We start from the raw sequence: 19,485 nt of genomic DNA, 5'->3' as shown, positions 1-19,485 counted from the left end.
TATAAGAAAATGATAAATAAAATAAAAAATCTATTTCCTAACTTAAAACAGCAGGGTGGTCTCTCCTCTCTCTCCCCCCCCCGCAAGGAAAAGGCACGCGCGATACATTCCGCACACCTCGCAGAATGCGCTTTCTGCGCACTATATAGACCGCAGCACCCCCTGCTGGAAGCGCGGACCGAGCGGCTCAGCCCCGCCCCCAGGCCGCGACGCCATTGGCCACGGAGAGAGGCGTGAGGAAGACGCCGCGGCCGGGAGTGGGCGGAGCCGCGGCCTCTGCCGAGCATGCCGGCGGAGCGATCTCCCAAGGAGGGGCGCGTGGTGAAACCCTCTGGTCAAATCTCCGCCGGCGCCGAGGCTCAGTGGCCGCCGCCTTACTCGTCTAGCAAGCCCCGCTGGCCTGGCTGCGGCTGACTCCCGAGAAAGGCGCCCAGCATGGGCCGCGCCACACCTTCCCCTTAGAAATCCCTGCGCCGGCGCCCGTTTTCCTCCCCCGTTGCCGCCTCGGCTTACCCTCCGCTCCCCACGGCCGAGCCTCTCGCCGCCAGTCCTGGCCTGTTAGCCTGTCAGCCTTCCCGCCGCCCTCGCTTCACCTCGCCCTTCCCGCGGCTCCGCCTCGGGGGCCGGCGCTGGGCCGGACTCGGGTCTTTCCCGGCCGCCCGGAAGCCTGTGGGCCGCGGCGAGGAAAGCGGCTTTCGCTAAGGCGGCTTCTCTGGCTGCATCCGCGCAGGGCTGGCGTTGCCTTTCGTCGGCCGCCTGCCTCTCTCGCTGCGGCGCCAGGAGAAATCGACGTGGGAACACACAAGAGGATTTGAGTCCAAAGGGACCTTTTAGACCAGGGGTAGTCAAACTGCGGCCCTCCAGATGTCCATGGACTACAATTCCCAGGAGCCCCTGACAGCAAACGCTCATGGGAATTGTAGTCCATGGACATCTGGAGGGCCGCAGTTTGACTACCCCTGTTTTAGACCGACAAAGGTTTACTCAAGGTGTGAGCTCTCGTGGGTGTGCACGCCTCCTCAGACTATGGAGCAAAATCACAAGAGTACAGATATAAGGAGAGATGCTACTAATTTGCTCTGTACTCTTATGATTTTTGATTTGTTGTCTGAGGAAGTGTGCTTGCCCAGGAAAGCTCACACCTTGAATAAAACTTCGTTGGTCTTAAAGATGCCATTGGACTCAAATCTTGTTGTATTGCATCATTAAATTACTTTTCACAACTGGGAAAGTGTCTGCCATTAATCACTAACTTTACATTTTTACTGCCACAATGTTTTTGTAAAGGACAATGGAACCCATAGGATTGATTGGCTTTTCTAGCAATGAATTATCGTGCTGCATACTTGGACTTACGGTGCTGTTTACTAATTTGCTGCTAATTTATTTTCTACTTATATCTACTCTTATGATCCCTGTTCCATGGTCTGAGGAAGTGTGCATGCCCACAAAAGCTCACGCCTTGAATAACTCTTGTGTTGGTCTTAAAGGTGCCACTGGACCAACAAGGCTACCCATTTGAATCTCTACATACATGCAATAAAAGTAGGGACCGTCCATTAACAGTGCACTGCATTTACAGCAAAACCATGAGCAACAAAGTTTAATTATTTAGTTATGCTTGGCTTTTTTCTCTCCAATGGGCAGTTCACAGTGTCATCTCTCACAATAGAAAAGAGTCCAGGAGCACCTTACAGCCTAACAAAATTTGTGATGGGGGGAGTTGTGTGCGGCGCTGTCCAAATTGGCTGTTCCAGGCCGATGCAGCCAGTGCCACGCCCCCCCCCTTACTTACTACCTAGGAAATTTCCACAGAAATGTCTTTTTCCATTATATAATTCATCCAGATTAAGCCCAGTGTCCCGGGAATGAACTGCCAGAAGATCATTTATCCTTGTGTTTAGCCTCAAGTGACAGCACAGCTAGCTATAAAAAGCGCCTGTGATCCCAGCACAGAAACCGTGTATCGGGAAGCAATGATAGAAGAGCGATTCAGAGGAGGCATAACAGGATTATTTGTGTGTGTGAGTCAAAGCAGGGCCTCAGTACTACAAACAGAAATGTCTTGCATGAGTGAAAAAGCAATATCTGCACCAGCTTTGTCGTTTCTGCTCAAGGAAGAGCTGTGTGACGTGAAACAGGACAGAATTTTGAGTTAAACTCTGCAAACACATTTCTTAATCTGTTTTACCTATCCAGTACGTAGGGAAACTCACTCTGTTTAACAAAGGGCCGCAAAGTGGAGAAAACACCTGAGAAAAGTCCCAACCCTGAATAACCCCCCCCCCAAAAAAAAACCTGTGCTTAGCATCTTTTAGAATCAATATTTGCCCTGCTCCCTGGCCATCAGAAACACATTAAAAAGTTCTTGATAACCTTGCTAAACTCTAAAAGAAAGTTCATACCTATATGCTCCACTGTACACAGAAAATGCTGATGTTTCGAAAGAAGTGCTATTTGTTCTGCTCCAGCTGACCCTGAAAAGTTTTGCTCAGACAGTCAGTAAGAGAGGCTGCAAATTTTGGAGAAATGGGGTACAGTTCACTGGAAGAGAAGCAGTGGCTTGGCTTAAACCAAATCATAATTTAAGGCAAAGCAAGTATATTTTCAGCGACTCTTCCTTTGCCATTTCCTTCCCCCCCAGGAAAAGCCAGCTCTACAACTCTGAGGATCTCTAACAGAATTTTCAGTGACAAGTCCCAGGATTCTCTGAGGAAAACTATGCCCTTTGTTTGGTACAAAGTCATTATAACTAGTGTAGATTGGCATTTTTTTAGTGTCATGGTGTTTGTTTGTTCATTCGTTTTCTCTTTCTTTCAGCTGAGAAAGACCAACACAATTACTCTTCTAGAATTAAAGTTAGCGCAACTGTCAGCATGCACTCCAAATAATAGCCTGATTTAGAACATTTCACAATGTGAGTATTGGCAGATTTTCAGGAATGTGAAAGAGGCCTTGTGGATCACATTGACATTGTTGTGTGTTTCTCCCCTGATTTTTTTTTAGAGAGGATTAAACATTTCAAGACAGTAGAAAAGAGTAGGAATCCAATAGTACCTTAAAGATATCTGAAAAAGTGAGCTATGACTCTCAACACCTTTAGCCCTGCCACAAATTTGGTTAATTTGGTGTAGTAGTTTGATTCCCCACTCCTCCCCCACATGCAATCCGCTGGGTGACCTTGGGCTTGCCACAGTACTGACAAAGCTGTTCTGACCCAGCAGTAATCTCAGGGCTGTCTCAGCCTCACCCGCCTCACAGGGTGTCTGTTGTGGGGAGAGGAAAGGGAAGGTGATTGTAAGCCGCTTTGAGACTCCTTTGGGTATTCAACCTCATGCATTATGGGTAGGAAAAAGAAAATTTCCATTTGATTTCTTAAATGTCAAATACTGTGGTAGTGTCATTATCATAGTACTGGTTTACAGGCTGGGCCCTGTGTACACCATATTGGTTCTGTGTTAAGAAGCCCGGGGTCCTTAGGGCCTAAGTTGATCAGAAGCGAAGAGGACACATAAAACCTTTCACATTCATAAATATATTTTGGTAAATGGCATAAACAACTCCTGTATCTTTGATGACCCAATTACCAGCCTACGGTGGTAAGTGAACGTGTACAGAAATATTTCCAGCTGTGCAGGAGTTACAGCCAGTGCAATGTGCTTTTAAATAAATGCATGGATGTACTTTCTGTTCAGGCTGGGCCAAACAGATTGGCTCAAAATTCCAGGTGTGGCCAAACATCCTCTGGTTTTATCAGAGCAAACTCTAGCCTTTGAGCCCACAACATAAGCAGTACCCAGCACGTTCTGTAGCCTCAGCACATGCAAACACACTTCAAAGAGAGTAAATAGAGAAGGTATACAAAAAGTTAATTGAAAAGCCACTGGTCAGAACAGGTCTTTCGGTATGTTTGTACTGAACACACAGAAATTATGTTTGGGCCCTAGGTGGTTGGCATGTATTTATATTTTTATCCTTTTCCCATCTCTCCAGATCTGATATTCAGTCTTCATTTCAACCATGCAAGTTCCTTTTGGTCATATTCATGTTTCCCAACCATCATTTACAATAGGTTTGTGCCTTTCTTTCTCTTTCTGTTAGCCACACCTGATGCCAGCTGCACATGCAGTTTAGATATTCTTGGATTCTGGCGTTTGGCTAGGGACAATACCTACAGGCCCCAAATGAATGCCCAATTACTATTTGGATCTGCAGTCTATTTTACTGGGAACTTTGCTGCCCTAGCTCACGTGCAGGAGCACAAACCCGGGACGGACAAGGTGCACTGGGCCAAATACTCCTCTGTGTGGGAGCAGGAAGAGGTGGGGCAACCTGCCTTGCCTCAAACTCCAAGCCGCAGCACGGTGTGAAGCCTCCAGTGCGGAAATGGCAATAATGAATCCAGGCCTTCAGAGCCTGATATTGAGCTGTGAAATCTGAATGTCCCTTATTGACCGTTTATGCACTGGGAACTTCACTGCCACAGCTCCCATGCAGGAGCACAAATCAGGAGCAGATGAGGCACACTGGGCCAAATGCTCCTCCGTGTGGGTGCAGGAAGAGGTGGAGCAACCTGCCACAACTAAAACTCCAGCCTGCAGCCCGGCATGAAACCTCCAGTGCATAAACGGTCATTAGGAATAAACTTCTTCTTTGCCTTGATTGGATGGTTTGCCCTGCTCTGAATAGCCCAGACTAGCCCAATTTCATTCGATCTTGGAAGCGATGCATGGTTACTATGGGAATAGGAGACCAGCAAGGGAGTTTAGGGCTGCATTGCAAAGACATGCAATGGCAAATTAGCTCTTGCCCTGAAAATCCTACAGGGTCACCATAAGTCAATTGCCACTGGACAGGGGGAAAAGGAAGTTCTGCGTGGAGCCTGTGGGTGGTGTATCATGCAGACACAATTCAGATAGCATGCAGACATGAAGACATATCCAGTTTATGTCCAGTTCAAGTTATTAAACACTAATTTCACAACCATTCGGAGGCCAATGGTCGTGAAGACTGCTACATCTGTGTCTGCTCAGAGCCTTTGACAAATATTGGGAAAGAAGTTTAAAAGTTAAATTATTATTTTGTGGTGTTATTATTCAGCCTGAAGAAAATCATTCATTTTCATTGATATTTTGGGGAAATGACATAAATACAGTTAGGGGGGGGGACAGTGCATTTTAATCAGGGTAAAAATGAAATAGACAGGGAAATCCACAGAATTAGACATGGGTTGGCTTGATTCTCCACTTCAAAAGGGACTGGAGAGGAGAGAAGTTCTTCGTTTTTCCAGACTGCAAAGAAACTTGACCTCAGGAAACAAGCAGAGGGAAGGGCAGCTGGAACACCCATTGCCACCCACCAAATCACTCACCTGTCAAATATACAGGTTTTTAGCTAATCGGGATTTCACAGATTGAGCAAGAGCTGACTGCAGTTGGAGCAACATTAAAAAGGGACCGGCCTCCAAGGTAGTATGTCTGGAAATGCAAGTCCAGATATACAGGGAATGTTTACAATATGAGATCAGCTAGGAAGTGAAAGCTGGCTGCAATAACTTTGGTTCCGCTCCAGGATGACCTTGAATGCCTTCAGAGGGTGTTGCTGAAAACTCTCACCAGAAACATGTGATATGGGACCTGACCTTATCGTGCAACCAACCACTCTGGCTTGTCTTGCCACATTCCCTTGCCTATCTCCTCAACCTCTCTGTCACTGCAAAAGTCTCCTTGCTGTACTTTGTCATTTGCACCTGCCTACAGATCATCCACACCTAGCATGGGTCTCACATGATGCTGGTACTACAGAGAGATTGTGCCCAGCTCCTTTTTGAAACTACTGGTTGTCTCTCCGGGGTTCCACGATGGAAATATCCCAAATCTTTTTTTGGGGGGTGGGGGGGGATATCAAGAATTACAAGACTACCCTTACAGTTGTTGTCAAATCCAGCAACATTTTAAAGGCTCCGATCTGATGGTGCATGCTAGTCCTACCTCATCATATTTCAGAAGCTAAGCATCGTCAGTTCTGGTAAACACTCGGATGGGAGTCCAACAAGAAAATCCAGAGTTGAAAATCCCTATGGGGTAGCCATAAGTTGGCTGGGACTTCAGGGTGCTTTCCATGCCTCCCTCCCCAGCACCTTAAAGACCAACAAGATATCCACGGTATAAGACAAACTCTCTTCGTCTACTGGACCTGAATGTTGCTCTGCTACCGCAGACCAGCACAGCAACCCACTTGAGATGGGCCTAGCTGTGATTGTGTTGCCAGTTGGAGCACAATGAGCAAAAAGAGCCCTTTGAAATGGCTTCCATTCTGATCAAGATTTTTCCAGGCAGCAAGGCTGCTTCTCAAGGACCGTTTATGCACTGGGCACGTCACTGCCCCAGCTCTCATGCAGGAACACAAATAGGGAGCAGATTAGGTGCACTGGGCCAAATGCTCCCCCGTGTGGATGCAGGAAGAGGTGGGGCAACCTGCCACAACTAAAACCCCAGCCTGTAGCTCAGCATGAAACCTCCAGTGCATAAACGGTCAAGGAGGGAACAGAAGCAGAGCCAACAAGAAGTAACCAAGTGAATCGAGGCCACTAGGTGGCATTTGCAGACTAATTGTTTTGAAGTAGCGTTGTTTCGAGGGAGTATTGAAATGGCTTTGTTCGGAACAGATCATAATGTAGAGATGCCAGAAAAGCCCTGTTGGATAACACCAACAGTCTAGCCAGTCCTACTTCCTGTTTCATACAGTGGCAATCTAGCCCCTGCGGGGCCGAAGGCCAAAAAAGAGGGCAATGACCTTGGACTTGGTTCTGAGTGGGACTCCGGTCCCAGTGAGAGATGCAGAGGTTGTTGCATCAACTGGGAATAGGGACCACACTGTTATTAAGCTCAGCCTTCATGTCAACAGAAAGTTCCCCCTGAAGTCCAAACCCATAACATTTGATTTCAAAAGAGGGAGCCTTACAAAAACGAGGGATGTACTTAAAAGGAAGCTGAAAGGGAAGCACCAGGGAGTTCTTATTTAACTTGTACAGTTGTTTTTAAAACCTCTCTGTGTTTGTAATTTGTATCATTTTTCAAGTTTCTGTCTTGGATCTTTGTTTTTGTTAGTGGACTTCCGTTTTTGTGTCCTTCCGGTTTGATGAACCACCTTGGGTCTAAGAAGAAAAGGCAAGATGCACATCTTTTAAACAGAGAAATAGCTTTATTGCATTGTTTTATATTATTCATTTGTCATTCTTTTATTCATTCATTGATGCATTAATTCTAATTATTGTGTTCATTTATAATGATAGTTTAGAGCACACCTTCTCCCAAAATGTGGATATGAAGCAACTTACATCACTCCCTCTTCCGTTTTACCTTCCCAACAACCCTGTGAGGTAGGTTAGGCTAAGTCTGTGTGACTGGCCCAAGGTCATGCAATGAGCTTCCACAGCAGAGTGGGGGTTCAAACCTGGGTCTCCCCAATCCTAGCCTGATACTCCAACCATTAGAATTTCTGCGACCAAACAGTGGTTTTGAAACAGCATTGTTAGGATTCCCCAGCAGCTCAATTAGACAAAAATTCCCCAGTGAGTGTATTGGTAATGGAGTTTACATGAACCAGTATTGCCAGGTCTGAGTTGGAAAACACTGGGAGCCTTTGGGGTGGAGAGAGGAATGGTCAGGATTTGGGGTGCAAAGGGACCTCAGTGTTGTATAATGCTATGGATTCCACCCTCCAAAGCAGCCGTTTTCTCCAGGGAAACTGATCTCTTTAGTCTGGAGAGGACCTGTAATTCCAGGGGATCCCCAGGTCCCACCTGGATAATGGCATCCCTAACATGAACACACAAAGCTACCTTATACCGAATCAGGCCCTTGGGCCATCTCATATTGTCTAATCAGACTGGCACTGACTTTCCTGGATCTCACCTACTATCTTGTCCTTTTACCAGGAGATCAAACCTGGGACCCTTTGCATGCCTAGCAGATGCTCTGTCCATGAGCCATACCCCCTCCCTTGTTCACCGTTATGTTTCTTCCTCTTCTGTACCAAATTGAAAGCTACAGTCTAGGAGATGTTCTCAGAACCCAGCAAGTTCAGAATGGAACTGCCCAGTTGCATCAACACTTCTCCAGAACGCAGATGGAATTCAAGGAAAGAGGAACACTACTCCTCCCACGCCTTTGCTCATTCTTTCTGCAGAAAAATTAGGCAAGAACAGAATGGTATGACTGGGTCCATGCTCTAGATTCAGAGGAAGCTCAGCTAGGGCAGATACAGAGTTTGGGTCTCTCTCCGGGAAAAGGTTCAAAGTCAATTGTATAAGCAGTTTTAATCACCAAGAAGCAAGGACAATGCAGCCCAGCCAGACGCAATGAGCCGTGCTATGACTTGGTCAAGTAAAACCTCCTTTCCTTTTATAGCTACAGCGGTGGACGATGTGCAGGACTGTGAAAAGATTACTTTCACTGACTCATTCATTTTAATTAGAGAAACTGCAGGGCCTTCCATTCCCAAGTTACTTTCCACTTTCCATTGGTCTGTCTCATCGGATTGCTTATTGCATCTCTTATTGTTCTTGCCCCAGGGTCGCCCAGGTTTACACCAGTATAAATGGCTCCCTGGTGGCTCTGAATATTAGAAGCCAGGGTCATCCGCTGAAGCTGATGGGTAGGATATTTACGACAGCTAAAAACAAGGCCTCATTGGCCAAGCTCTATGTGGAAAGCCTAAGGGACTTAGGAATGTTCAGGCTGGAGAAGAGAAGGCTGAGAGGGGACATGATTGCTCTCTGTAAGTATTTGAAAAGTTGTCACTTAGAGGAGGGCAGGGAGTGGTTCCTGTTGGCAGCAGAGGATAGGACCTGCAGTAATAGGTTTAAACGAAGTGTATAACAATACTGGCTAGATATCAGAACACAAATTTCACAGAGTAACTCAGTGGAATTGGCTGCCTAAGGAGGTGGTGAGCTCCCCCTCCCTGGCAGTCTTCAAGCAGCAGCTGGACAGATACTTCTCATGGATGCTTGAGGCTGATCCTGCATTGAGCAGGGGGTTGGACTAGATTGCCTGTAAGGCCACTTGCAGCTCTATGTTTCTATGTTCCGCTTTACACAGTACATAACTAAACTGTGGAACTCACTGCCACAGCAGCAGCCAAGTTACAAAGGGAGTAGACAAATTCATGCAGGATGGTGCTATCAGTTAATACCAGCTAATAGTTATGATGGCTAGCCAACCCCTCCAGCACCAGGAGCAGTATGCCTCATTATATCAGTGGTTGGGGATTATATCAACCGTCATAGTCTCCCTGGAGGTAGCTGGCTGGAAGGTTGGACTAGATGTGCCTTTGATATGATCCAGCATGGCTAATTCTCATGTCCTCCCTTTACAAAAGTATGTGGGTCTCTTTCTCCTTCCCATATCTGAATCTGCCAAGGCCTATGCTATGAGGCCAGTAGAACGGCTGCTGTCGGAAACACCTAGTTATCCAGCAGGGCAGTCTGAGGCCGAGTTACACCCTTCAAAATCCACTGAAGTCAATCAACTTAAAAGGATGTTTAGGGCTGCGCAGCAAACCGTCTGGTTATGCAGTCCTGTACACACAGATTTAGGAATATGCTATATTGAACAGGGTGGGACGTGATTTCCAAGTAACTACGCATGGAGTTAGGTAGTAAGAATCTTGCCAGCCACACAATTTGACGTGCACAATTTGCAACATTTGCAATATGGTGGCCGCATTTGTTTACTCCCAGGGTTCAGAAGAAGAACTTCTGTTCAGAGCTTGGCTGGCTGGAAAGGTTGCTGCAGGAAGCTGTTGTTGTGACTCCCAGAGACCCTGCTAAAGGCAGCTTTTAGCTTCTGAGACCTCAACAATGCCTTTAAAAAAAGCTTCTTTCTGCCACCATGAGAGCTAGAAACTTTCCTGTAAGAAATGAAAGCTGAGGTTCTCTGGAAGACAAATGCTTTGCCTTGCAAGAGAGCATGGGTTAGCATGAGCACTGCATCTACCGCTCTGTAACTGGTGTCCTCATTTAATTGGCCCTTGGATCAAATGCTTTTAATGCCTAGTGGCCCCTTTGATCTGGAGAGCTAATCTGAAGCCCAATTATCCAGTTCTTGCAGGTACCAAAGCACTTTGGATTGTTTGAAGTCCACTCGCCGGGCTTCAGACCTTGAAAGACGCACGTACGACTCTCCCCTTAAGAGGCTGTGGGGGGCGAAAGTTATTCACCATGTGGATCTTTTCATCCTCCTCTGCGGTAAACAGAAGGGTTCGGAATTTCCCCATCTGTGAAGTCAGGCACAGTAGCATTATTGCTCTGGAAAAGCATCACAGACAACGGCCAGTTATTTGCAACGAGCAGATGGGCTCAAAGGAATTCCCTTTTCGGCATGGTGACCAGCCTCCCCAGGTTGAAATTTACTTGGTGTGGTGATCCATCCAGGGCTGGCCCAAGGGTTATTTGGCACCCTAGCCACACAATGCCCTGGGCACCCATCTAGTTCAACATCTTAATTATCTACAGTGGCTCTTATTGCAAACATCAAACAAAGGGATACAAGTCTCCGGGTTTACCTGTTTTTCAGATATCCTAATGGCGTCCTTCAGGACTATCCAAGTCACACTCTCACTAAGGGGAGGTGTTGTCAAGGATCCAGGATATGTCCAGTAATCTAGACAAGAAGGCAGAAGACTTCTTGGGCTGAAGCACTTAAATTGAGTCTTTGTTCCCTAAAGAAGAGATGAACAGGGATTAGGATGGGGGTGGGGGAGTAATGCAAACAGTACATTCAAAACTTCCTGGATTCTTCTTGTGTAGCCCAAACCAGAACGGTTGATCAGAATTGCTGGCTGAAATTGAGAAGCTCACAGCCCAAGTTTCACTGAAATTGACAAGCTTAAAGCTTATGGTGAACTTCAGTCACCATAACAGGGGCTGGCTGCCCTACTAACAATGTCATAGAATCATAGAGTTGGAAGGGGCCATACAGACCATCCACTCCCTTTGTAACTTGGCTGCTGCTGTGGCAGTGAGTTCCCCAGTTTAGTTATGTACTGTGTAAAGAGGAACATAGAAACATAGAGCTGCAAGTGGCCTTACAGGCAATCTAGTCCAACCCCCTGCTCTACGCAGGATCAGCCCTAAGCATCCTAAAGCATCCAAGAAAAGTGTGCATCCAGCCCTTGCTTGAAGACTGCCAGTGAGGGGGAGCTCACCACCTCCTTAGGCAGCCTATTCCACTGCTGAACTACTCTGACTGTGAAATTTTTTTCCTGATATCTAGCCTATATCGTTGTACTTGAAGTTTAAACCCATTACTGTGTGTCCTCTCCTCTGCAGCCAACAGAAACAGCATCCTGCCCTCCTCCAAGTGACAACCTTTCAAATACTTAAAGAGGGCTATCATGTCCCCTCTCAACCTCCTTTTCTCCAGGCTGAACATTCCCAAGTCCCTCAACCTATCTTCATAGGGCTTGGTCCCTTGGCCCCAGATCATCTTCGTCGCTCTCCTCTGTACCCTTTCAATGTCTGAAGGTAGAAATAAAAAAAGATGACTTTTTAAAAGTTTCAATGCAAGACTTACTTTATATTTAACCATGTACAAGGCATCAGTTAATCTGCTCAGACCGGTATGCTCTTTGCCAATCTAGGAATTTAAAATGACAAAAGGAGATGTATAAGAACATAGATTTTTTTGAGACGATGACCGTTGCAGCGGATTGGAGGTCAGTTTGTGCCCCCAAGGCGAACAGTAAAAGTACATAGCTACAGTTTACTCAAATATTTTGGTTTCATAGCTGGCTTGGGTAGCACAGGTGCCATGAGGCAAAGTTAGGATCCAAAAGGCTGCCGGTTCAAATCTCATCTCAGCCAGTTTTGGTGCCAGTTCACCAGGGGGTCAAAACAGGGCCACCAAATAGGATTGTCAAGGCAAGGGACAGAGGTGGTTTGATGTTGCCTGCTTCTGCACAGCGATCCCAGACATCCCTGGTGGTCTCCCCTCCAAATGCTAACCAGGACGGACTCTGCTTAGCTTCTGAGACCTTCTGAGATCAGGCTAGCCTGGGATGTCCAATGCAGGAAGTTCCCTTCTATAGCACATCCCCAGCCTACCTTCCAAGACTGTATTGGAGATTCCTGTGATGATGCAGACATGAAGCACTAAAAGGGCTATTTATATGCTTCGTTTTGTTAGGCATCCTATTTTCCCACAAATCCCACTTCCCAAACATGTACTTTGGATCTTAAGCAGTGGGCAATGTAACACCTCTCCATGCAGAAGTGACTACTCCTGTGGGTCTTACCTCTAAGAAAACGCCAACCACTGCTAAGCCATCCGGAGCCTCCACCGCCTCTCCAAAAGTTCTGTATTTCCCGGCGTTCCAGTGAACTAAGTGGAGCTGGTAAAGTGAGTTATACATCATTACTGTAAATGTTGCCTGACAAGGGCAAAGCTGATTACATTCTATAAGCAATAAAGGCAGCCAACGCTTGGCTCTGCGGAGAACTGTAAAGCTGCCAAACTTTCTGGGAAGCCGATGAAGCTCCGGAGGTCATTGCTCTGTTGAAACCGTTGGCAATGATATTAAACACAAAGGAAAACTCCTGTTTCAGACCCAGGCTCATCAACCCATCGTGGCAGAATTCAGTAGGGGTTTTGGACCAAAGCCTTGGGTCCATTCTGGAACAGCATGAAGGATGAGACCACTTCCTACAGAGTGGATTCATCACAGCATTCTTTAAAAAGGTAAAGGTATCCCCTGTGCAAGGACCGGGTCATGTCTGACCCTTGGGGTGACGCCCTCTAGCGTTTTCATGGCAGACTCAATACAGGGTGGTTTGCCAGTGCCTTCCCCAGTCATTACCGTTTACCCCCCAGCAAGCTGGGTATTTGCCCAGCAGGCCACCTGACTGGATGGGCAGATTAAAAAGCATCCTGTTCAACAGAGCTTCTGCCCAAAATGTCAGAGTTACTATTCTAGTTATATATAACCTGGCTCCCTGACATTATTGTATTTGGCAGCCATTTTTAATTGACTCCTGTGACAGCCATTTTGTGGCTGTTCCTACCATTCCGTGTCAGAATTCCAAAGGTGCTTGTAGGTTCAGAAAGGCTGGGGATCCCAGGATGAGTGAGTAATATATATTGGGGGGGGGGAGACTTTATTATTAACACTACATTATTTGATGTTAGTGCTGCAACTGATACACCTGAGCAATAGGGTGTCCTGCATAGTGCAGGGGGTTGGACTAGATGACCCATGAGGTCCCTTCCAACTATTATTCTGATTCTATGATTCAACCTGAAAAGTCCTTGTATAACATTCTTATTTAATAAATGACAATACTGGGAATACATCCCCAATAGAACAGTGTTATAAATACCCCCCATAGAGCTGTTTCACCCAGTATTGTTTCTAGAATGGAGTCACACTGTTATAGGACATATTAACATCCATGTAACAGCCAGCACCTGAATTTGGTCTTTTATTTCTTCCTCCTATTATAAGCACTGCAATCAGGGCTTATTTTTGAGATTTTCCTTTTGTACAGTGTTCAACCACCTGGAGGTGCTGCATCAATATACACAAACAAATCCATGCCATGCATCACCTTTGTACAACTACCAAGAAAAGTAAGCCGTCTCTTATGCTATAAGTGGTATTTTCAATGAGAGATTGCAACCCTATGGTTTCCTTTGTGACCACAGTGCAGAGGTTTAATCTATAAACACTCATAAGAGGTCAAAGGGCTGTGACTCACTTCGCAAGGAAAAGATCTGCCGTCAACGGTATGCTCTGATCCACAGCCCCGGCTTTTCCCCCAGTGAAAATGGAACTGTTTCAGTCTGTAAGGGTCTTCCAGGGGGCCTCCACTAATCACTGTGAGCAGGGAGAAAAGCAAAGGGTTAGTGTGAAATGGGGTGTTTGTTGTGGGGAGAGGAATGGGAAGGTGACTGCAAGCCGCTTTGAGCCTCCTTCGGGTAGTGAAAAGCGGCATATAAGAACCAACTCTTCTTCTTCTTCTTCATTGGCTGCTTGAAACATTCTAATGAATCACAATTGAGGACCCAGGAGCCAGGTCCTGGCATGAGCTCAAATGCATGAACTCTATTGCTTGGGCAAATATCCACATACATAACAGACACCTTTGAGCAGCAGTGTTGCTAAACTTTAGGGAGGAGGGCTTCATTCTGTTTATTTTTATTATATATTTTATATTTCTAGGCCACCCCCCCTCTAGCAGTAGACTTGGGGAATCCATGTCCCTGAAATCCTGTTGGATGCTAGGCATTCACAGAACTGTTCCTACTCACTACAAATCTTTGCAAGTTAGGCTGGTCTTAAGTGATCAAGCGGCTGCAACTCAACACCATACCTGATAATGCTCTAGTGATATCAGGAATGCCTCACCAACGTTTCTCAAGCTGTCACTGGAGACTGTAACCGTAGCCTTGAAGGTATCTTTCCACATTACGCTCTGTCAAGGGGGAACCTGTAGCAACGTGATGCCAGGGTTTGGGCATGGATCAAGGCAAGGTAGGATCTCCCCCCCTCCCACTGAAGGGGTCAATGTTATGATACAGGCAAAGCTTTCCAATTCTCTCTTGTGCCTCCTACTTTCTCAGAGGTCTGCCTGTTTCGAATTCAACTCTCTTCGCAAGTCAGTAGAAGAGATGGAGCAATAGCATACATATTAGACAAGCAGTTGGCACAATTTGTTTATATTTTGTGACAGTGTTGGACGATGCATTGGTCTAGGTGCTAGGGAGAGCCAGGTTTGAATCCTCACTCTGCCATGGATGTTTGCGGGGTGACCTGCGATCTCTCTCTCTTTCTCTCTCTCTCTCAGCCTAATGCATACTACAGGACTGTTGTGAAGATAAAATGAAGCACAGGAGAAGCACAGGCAATAAATTAATAAATAAGATGTCCTTGAATAGACAGTGTCATTTTAAAAGCTTTCTTCAGCTTGAAGGGCAAGAGCCAAGGGGGCATGTAGTTCTTAGCCTGGGGCCTTGCATGAACCGTTAGGAGAAGGAGGGTCTAAGAGAAGGAAGAAGAGACCTGAACTGGATTAGAGCTGGATTTTGTGTGTAATCTATGCAGTATTTGCTGCCTGACTGCTTTGAAAATGCCCTCAGTTTATGCCCCTTTGCTGAGTTCAAAAACCAGCAAGGCACAAAAGAAAAGTACCCTTGGGGGGGGGGGGAAGTGTGATAGTAACTGGCAACGCTTACCAGCCTTGTCGTCAATGTCCTTGAAGTCCACCGTGACTGAATGCCCATTGTTGGAGAGCGAGAGAGAGGTGCACAATTCATACGAAACGCGGAGTGGCTTCAAACAAGGGTCAAAAACGGCTTGCTTGGAGTCAATGTCAATTGGGGATTGACGGTTTCCTTGGGCAATGGGGAAGGACGTGTGCCACTCAGAGGGTCCTAGGAAAGAAAGAAAACCACCATTACTTCACTCACATATTCAGAACCACTGAAAAAACGTTTTTTGTTTGTTCCCATAAGTCTTTTGACTGTTGCCTCACTGTTAGGGGGGACAGTCATCTTTACACTGCTCTGCGGTATAAATAATTGGTTAAGGCTAAGGGGGGGGGGCCAAGTCCGGGATAGAAATCAGGGGATTGGCCCCGTGGCCTTGGACTGACAACAGAGGGGAGATCAAGGGATGACGTTTGGCCCCACATAAAGGGGATGCTCCACTCAGCCACTCGACCTGCCATGCAGCCCAGTGGCCAATCATAGTGAGGCCCTAGCGGAATGGCAGGATACCTGGCACAGTCCCATGCAATGAACAGCGGGAAACCACAACCCATTGGCTGCTTCCAGCCACCCAGGAACCACTTCTGACCCAGCATCCCCAGGTGTCCAGGTGAGTGGTGGCCACGTTTAGACTCCACCGCTGTTTAACCACCATGCCAAACTGGCTACAGATCTGGATCAGCTACAAAACTGGAGACTCTTTCAGCACAATAATGCTGGGTGTGTTATTGGAGATGATGACGATGATGCAGACATTTTTTTCTTTTAGGTGGTTTATTTCCTCTCTTACATTGTGTCTTTTATATTAGGACTGGCGGAGACTCTAAGGGAGTCTTGAGCAGTGTCCAGGCTCTTTCAGAGAGAGAAAGAATCCATGTTTGCAAAATCAGGTGCTGCAAAATCAGCTATGTTCTTTCCCTGATGCATTTACCCAGCGCTCAGTGTTTTGCCACTGAGGAGAAAACATTATCCCTTTCCCATTCTTCCCTATTAGTCATTGGCACCAAAAGCTCTGTAGCTTGCTGCCGCAAAGTGTGATGTGCAGCTAGTGTATAGGGCTTGTCAGATGCCTACTGAAAAGTTAACACATCTACAGCATTTTGAGAATCTTAGAAATGTTTTCATAACTTCCCCCTACTTTTGACCATCCTCCCATTGCACTGCTCAGTTGCAGGACTGCTCATACAAAAATAATTGGTGAAGACAGCAAGGTTCTCTGTCCCTCTCTTACAATTAATTGGTGTCCCTTTTTATTGTGTTTATTTTATTTGTATGTGTTGCTGCCCCCTCGGGTTCAGTTCTGGGGTATGGCACTTCCTTCCTGGTGCAAGACTCATTAAAAAGTCTGTCTCCCTTCAGCACGTGTGGGAGTGCATTAAGAGAAAAGGACGTTATTATTGGGAAAGGCCTTTCAAGGGGGCAAAGGTCACCTAGGTCACCAAGAAAATGCATCACTTCTTGCATTTCAGATGAAATGGCAAAAGTATCCTGAGTTGTGTTTGGTAGGCCATGCGGGGAAGGAAGGCAATGAAATTGGTGCAAGTTCCAAGCAATAATTCTAGACTTGCTTATATTGGCTAACCAGTTACCTGCCTGTTGGATTTATATGGCACGCTATCTCCAGGGGGTTTCTAAACAGATTAAGCAGAAGGGAAGAGAAAGGGAGGAGATGGAGGTGGAGGGGGGGGGGGTTGCAGAAAACCTACCGTCCTTCTGCCCGTATCCCCAGCACTTATGGCCGGTCATGATGCAGCCTGCTTCTTTCTCCTTAGCTGCCAGCTCTTTAATCCAAGCACAGCAGCTTACCTGACTTTATAATAGCAACCTTGTGGGACAGTGCCAGTCTCTTAAAGTGGCAGAAGCAATTCCCATTCCTATCCGGTTTGCACTGTCAGAAATGCTAGCTGAGTCCCATGGTAGATGGAGATTTGTGCATTTCCTTGCTGTAGCGATTAGAGTCCCTTTGATCCTCTATAAGTATCATAGCAAGGATTGTTTTGCTACATTTGCTTGTTTAGATATTTCTACCCCACCTTTAGGGTCGCCGAGGCACAGGTAAGGCTTAGTTTGTGATGATTCAGTGCATGTGATTACGGTGCCAGAGCTTTGAGTGAAATCTTGTTCAGGAACACCCTTACTGTGTATGTAGGCCTTACTTTTGAGAAGGACCTTGAGGGAACAAAGATGCTCACCCAAGAGCACAATTTGAAAATCACGTACTCTCAAAATCCCCTGAGTTTTTTGCATCTCCTGTTTCCAGGTATATTCCAGCTCCTGCTGCTTATCTCTTCCTCCTAGCCATAGGCTGGCTCAAACACTAGCCAGATGGTCTACCTTATCATCTGCAATCTTAGAGGGTAAATTTAAGAAGATACATAGAGAGGAGAGTCTTTGTCCCTGCAAGTCATGGGAGATACAAACCATCAATCATGTTTTCTTGAGGTGTCCCTTTTATATCTCTGCCAAAAGATTATCAGTCCTCTTCTGCAGGAGTCTATTTTTTATTCAGAAGCAGCTTGGCTCAGGAAATTTCTCTTTGGGATTAACCCCCAACTCACTAAAATGGCTGTGAAGTTCCGTGCAATTGCCATTAAACTATGTCAATTATATACAAAATCTTAAATGCTTTTAGACAAATTTAACTATTTTCTATTAATGTTATTAATTTTCATTAAATATTATTCTTCAATCAAGTAATTGATTTCCCCCCCTTGATAGCTGTTTTGTCCCCCCTTTTTACTACTTGAAGGAGTCTCAAGGTAGTTTACAATTCCTCCCCACAGAACAGACAGCCTGTGAAGTAGGTGAGGCTGAGAGAGCTCTGAGAGAACTGACTGGTCCAAGGTATGCCTAAATTTGGCCTTTCAAGATAAAATAGGAAGAGCTGTAGTTTGCTACTAGTAAAGTATATTTTAATTGCACAGATGAAAAACTTATGATTAATCGCAGAAAGAGTTTCCGATGGTCAAACAGCATTTGCTGGCAGGGGCTCATGGGAATTGTAGTCCATGGACATCTGGAGGACCACAGGTTGATTACCCCTGCCCTAGAAGACGAAATGCTCTCTGCTCAGGAACACTCTCTGCTCATGTTTCTGAAACAGAATCTTATCCTTGTACAGTCTCTCCCCTTAGGTTACACTGGAATTATTGATAGATACTCTCAAGGCCATGGTTAAGTTATTGATTCAGGGCTTGAAAGAAAAGTATTAAGTAACAAATCCATTTCTTGACTGCAAGCCTAATATTCTTGAAAGCATATATAAACAAGAACAAAAAGGATGCACTCTATCTTGAGCATATATTCCACTGGGTTTTCTTTCAACGCATTGGCCTTTGGTCTTTCCAACCAGTGGATTCAACTTTAACCTTGAGAAACCTGCATGGAACTCGCTAAGCTGCAACCGAGTGACATCATCAGTCAGGACAGGATGGGGGGAGGTCAGGGTGATGACCTCATATAGGTATCAAGGGCCGGGACCAAGATGTCCCACAATGAGAAACAAGCCAAGGGTGAGAAACAACCATCCTGGGGGAAGGCGATGCATTCCTGAGAGGGGTAACCTAACTGTCCAGCTGTGCCTCCCCAGCATATCTGAACACGGGCACAGGAATTGGGGCAACCAACCTCTCCCTGTGCAGGTGCATCACCAGCATCTCATAGTGTTTCCTGGCCATGTCTCTAATCCTTCCCTAGCCCTAACGCTCCCTCTAAGGGAGCCCTAACTCGAATCTACCCTGGTGCAAACAGTTCCCAGAAAGCTACATTGTCTAACAGAGAAACTGGCACAGTGGTCTGTTGGTCTGAAGCAGCAGAACAAAACAAAACCTGAGTCCAGTTTTTAAGTCCAACATTCATGGCGTGAGCTTTCGAGCGCATGCATCGTCCTGAGACAAAATAGAACAAGGATCATAAGAGTGTAGCTTGAAGGCAAGAGTAAATTAGTAGCAAATGAGCAAACTGTGCCATAACATCCAAATGATGTCTGAGAAAGTGTGCATGCACCGGAGAGCCTTGAGTAACTCTTTGCTGGTCTCAAAGGTGCCACTGGACTCACATTTTATTTTGCTCCTTCAGACCAACCGCTTGAAGCAGCAGAACAAAGCTGGGAGTCCAGGGGCACCTCTCAGACCAACGAAGTTCAGTCCTGGAGGAAACGTTTCCATGGAAACCGACACCCCGCAGTCAACGCTGCCGGCTTGAAAGACGTCCCCCA

The 19,485-nt window shown here is 46.1% G+C and overlaps 1 protein-coding gene and 1 long non-coding RNA gene across 4 annotated transcripts in view; one reads left to right on the top strand and one right to left on the bottom strand.

The window, feature by feature from the left end:
- The window catches only part of LOC143823544 (uncharacterized), a 9,465-nt gene extending 2,270 nt beyond the window's left edge, over positions 1–7,195 (top strand). The window contains exons 2-4 of the long non-coding RNA XR_013226501.1: positions 2,821–2,917; positions 3,994–4,072; positions 7,110–7,195. This is a non-coding gene — a long non-coding RNA (uncharacterized LOC143823544). The remainder of the gene's footprint in view (positions 1–2,820; positions 2,918–3,993; positions 4,073–7,109) is intronic.
- CA7 (carbonic anhydrase 7) lies at positions 7,170–19,485 on the bottom strand. Of its 3 annotated transcripts, none has more exons than XM_077309959.1 (7): positions 19,393–19,485; positions 15,237–15,434; positions 13,760–13,878; positions 12,301–12,396; positions 11,580–11,642; positions 10,570–10,725; positions 7,170–10,312 (listed from the first exon to the last, which is right to left on the bottom strand). In XM_077309959.1, the coding sequence occupies exons 1-7, from the start codon at positions 19,433–19,435 to the stop codon at positions 10,238–10,240; spliced, it is 750 nt and encodes a 249-aa protein (XP_077166074.1). In that variant the 5' UTR covers positions 19,436–19,485; the 3' UTR covers positions 7,170–10,237. The 3 variants fall into 3 exon arrangements, with proteins under 3 accessions (XP_077166074.1, XP_077166072.1, XP_077166073.1); XM_077309957.1 differs by having other exon boundaries at positions 7,185–10,281; XM_077309958.1 differs by lacking the exon at positions 19,393–19,485 and adding an exon at positions 16,976–17,039 and having other exon boundaries at positions 7,189–10,281.

This window comes from Paroedura picta, chromosome 14, assembly GCF_049243985.1.
Source record: "Paroedura picta isolate Pp20150507F chromosome 14, Ppicta_v3.0, whole genome shotgun sequence".
Classification (NCBI taxonomy): Eukaryota; Metazoa; Chordata; class Lepidosauria; order Squamata; family Gekkonidae; genus Paroedura; species Paroedura picta.
This window is presented reverse-complemented; position numbering and strand designations above follow the sequence as displayed.

Excerpts from the sequence above, each read along its gene's own strand:
- CA7 (XM_077309957.1), bottom strand. The coding sequence starts at position 19,435 with ATGGAAACGTTTCCTCCAGGACTGAACTTCGTTGGTCTGAGAG. Across the intron at positions 13,879-15,236 it reads GGACATTGACGACAAGGCTG|TGATTAGTGGAGGCCCCCTG; the intron begins GTAAGCGTTGCC and ends CCCTGCTCACAG. Across the intron at positions 10,282-10,569 it reads TTAGGATATCTGAAAAACAG|ATGGGGAAATTCCGAACCCT; the intron begins GTAAACCCGGAG and ends CTGACTTCACAG.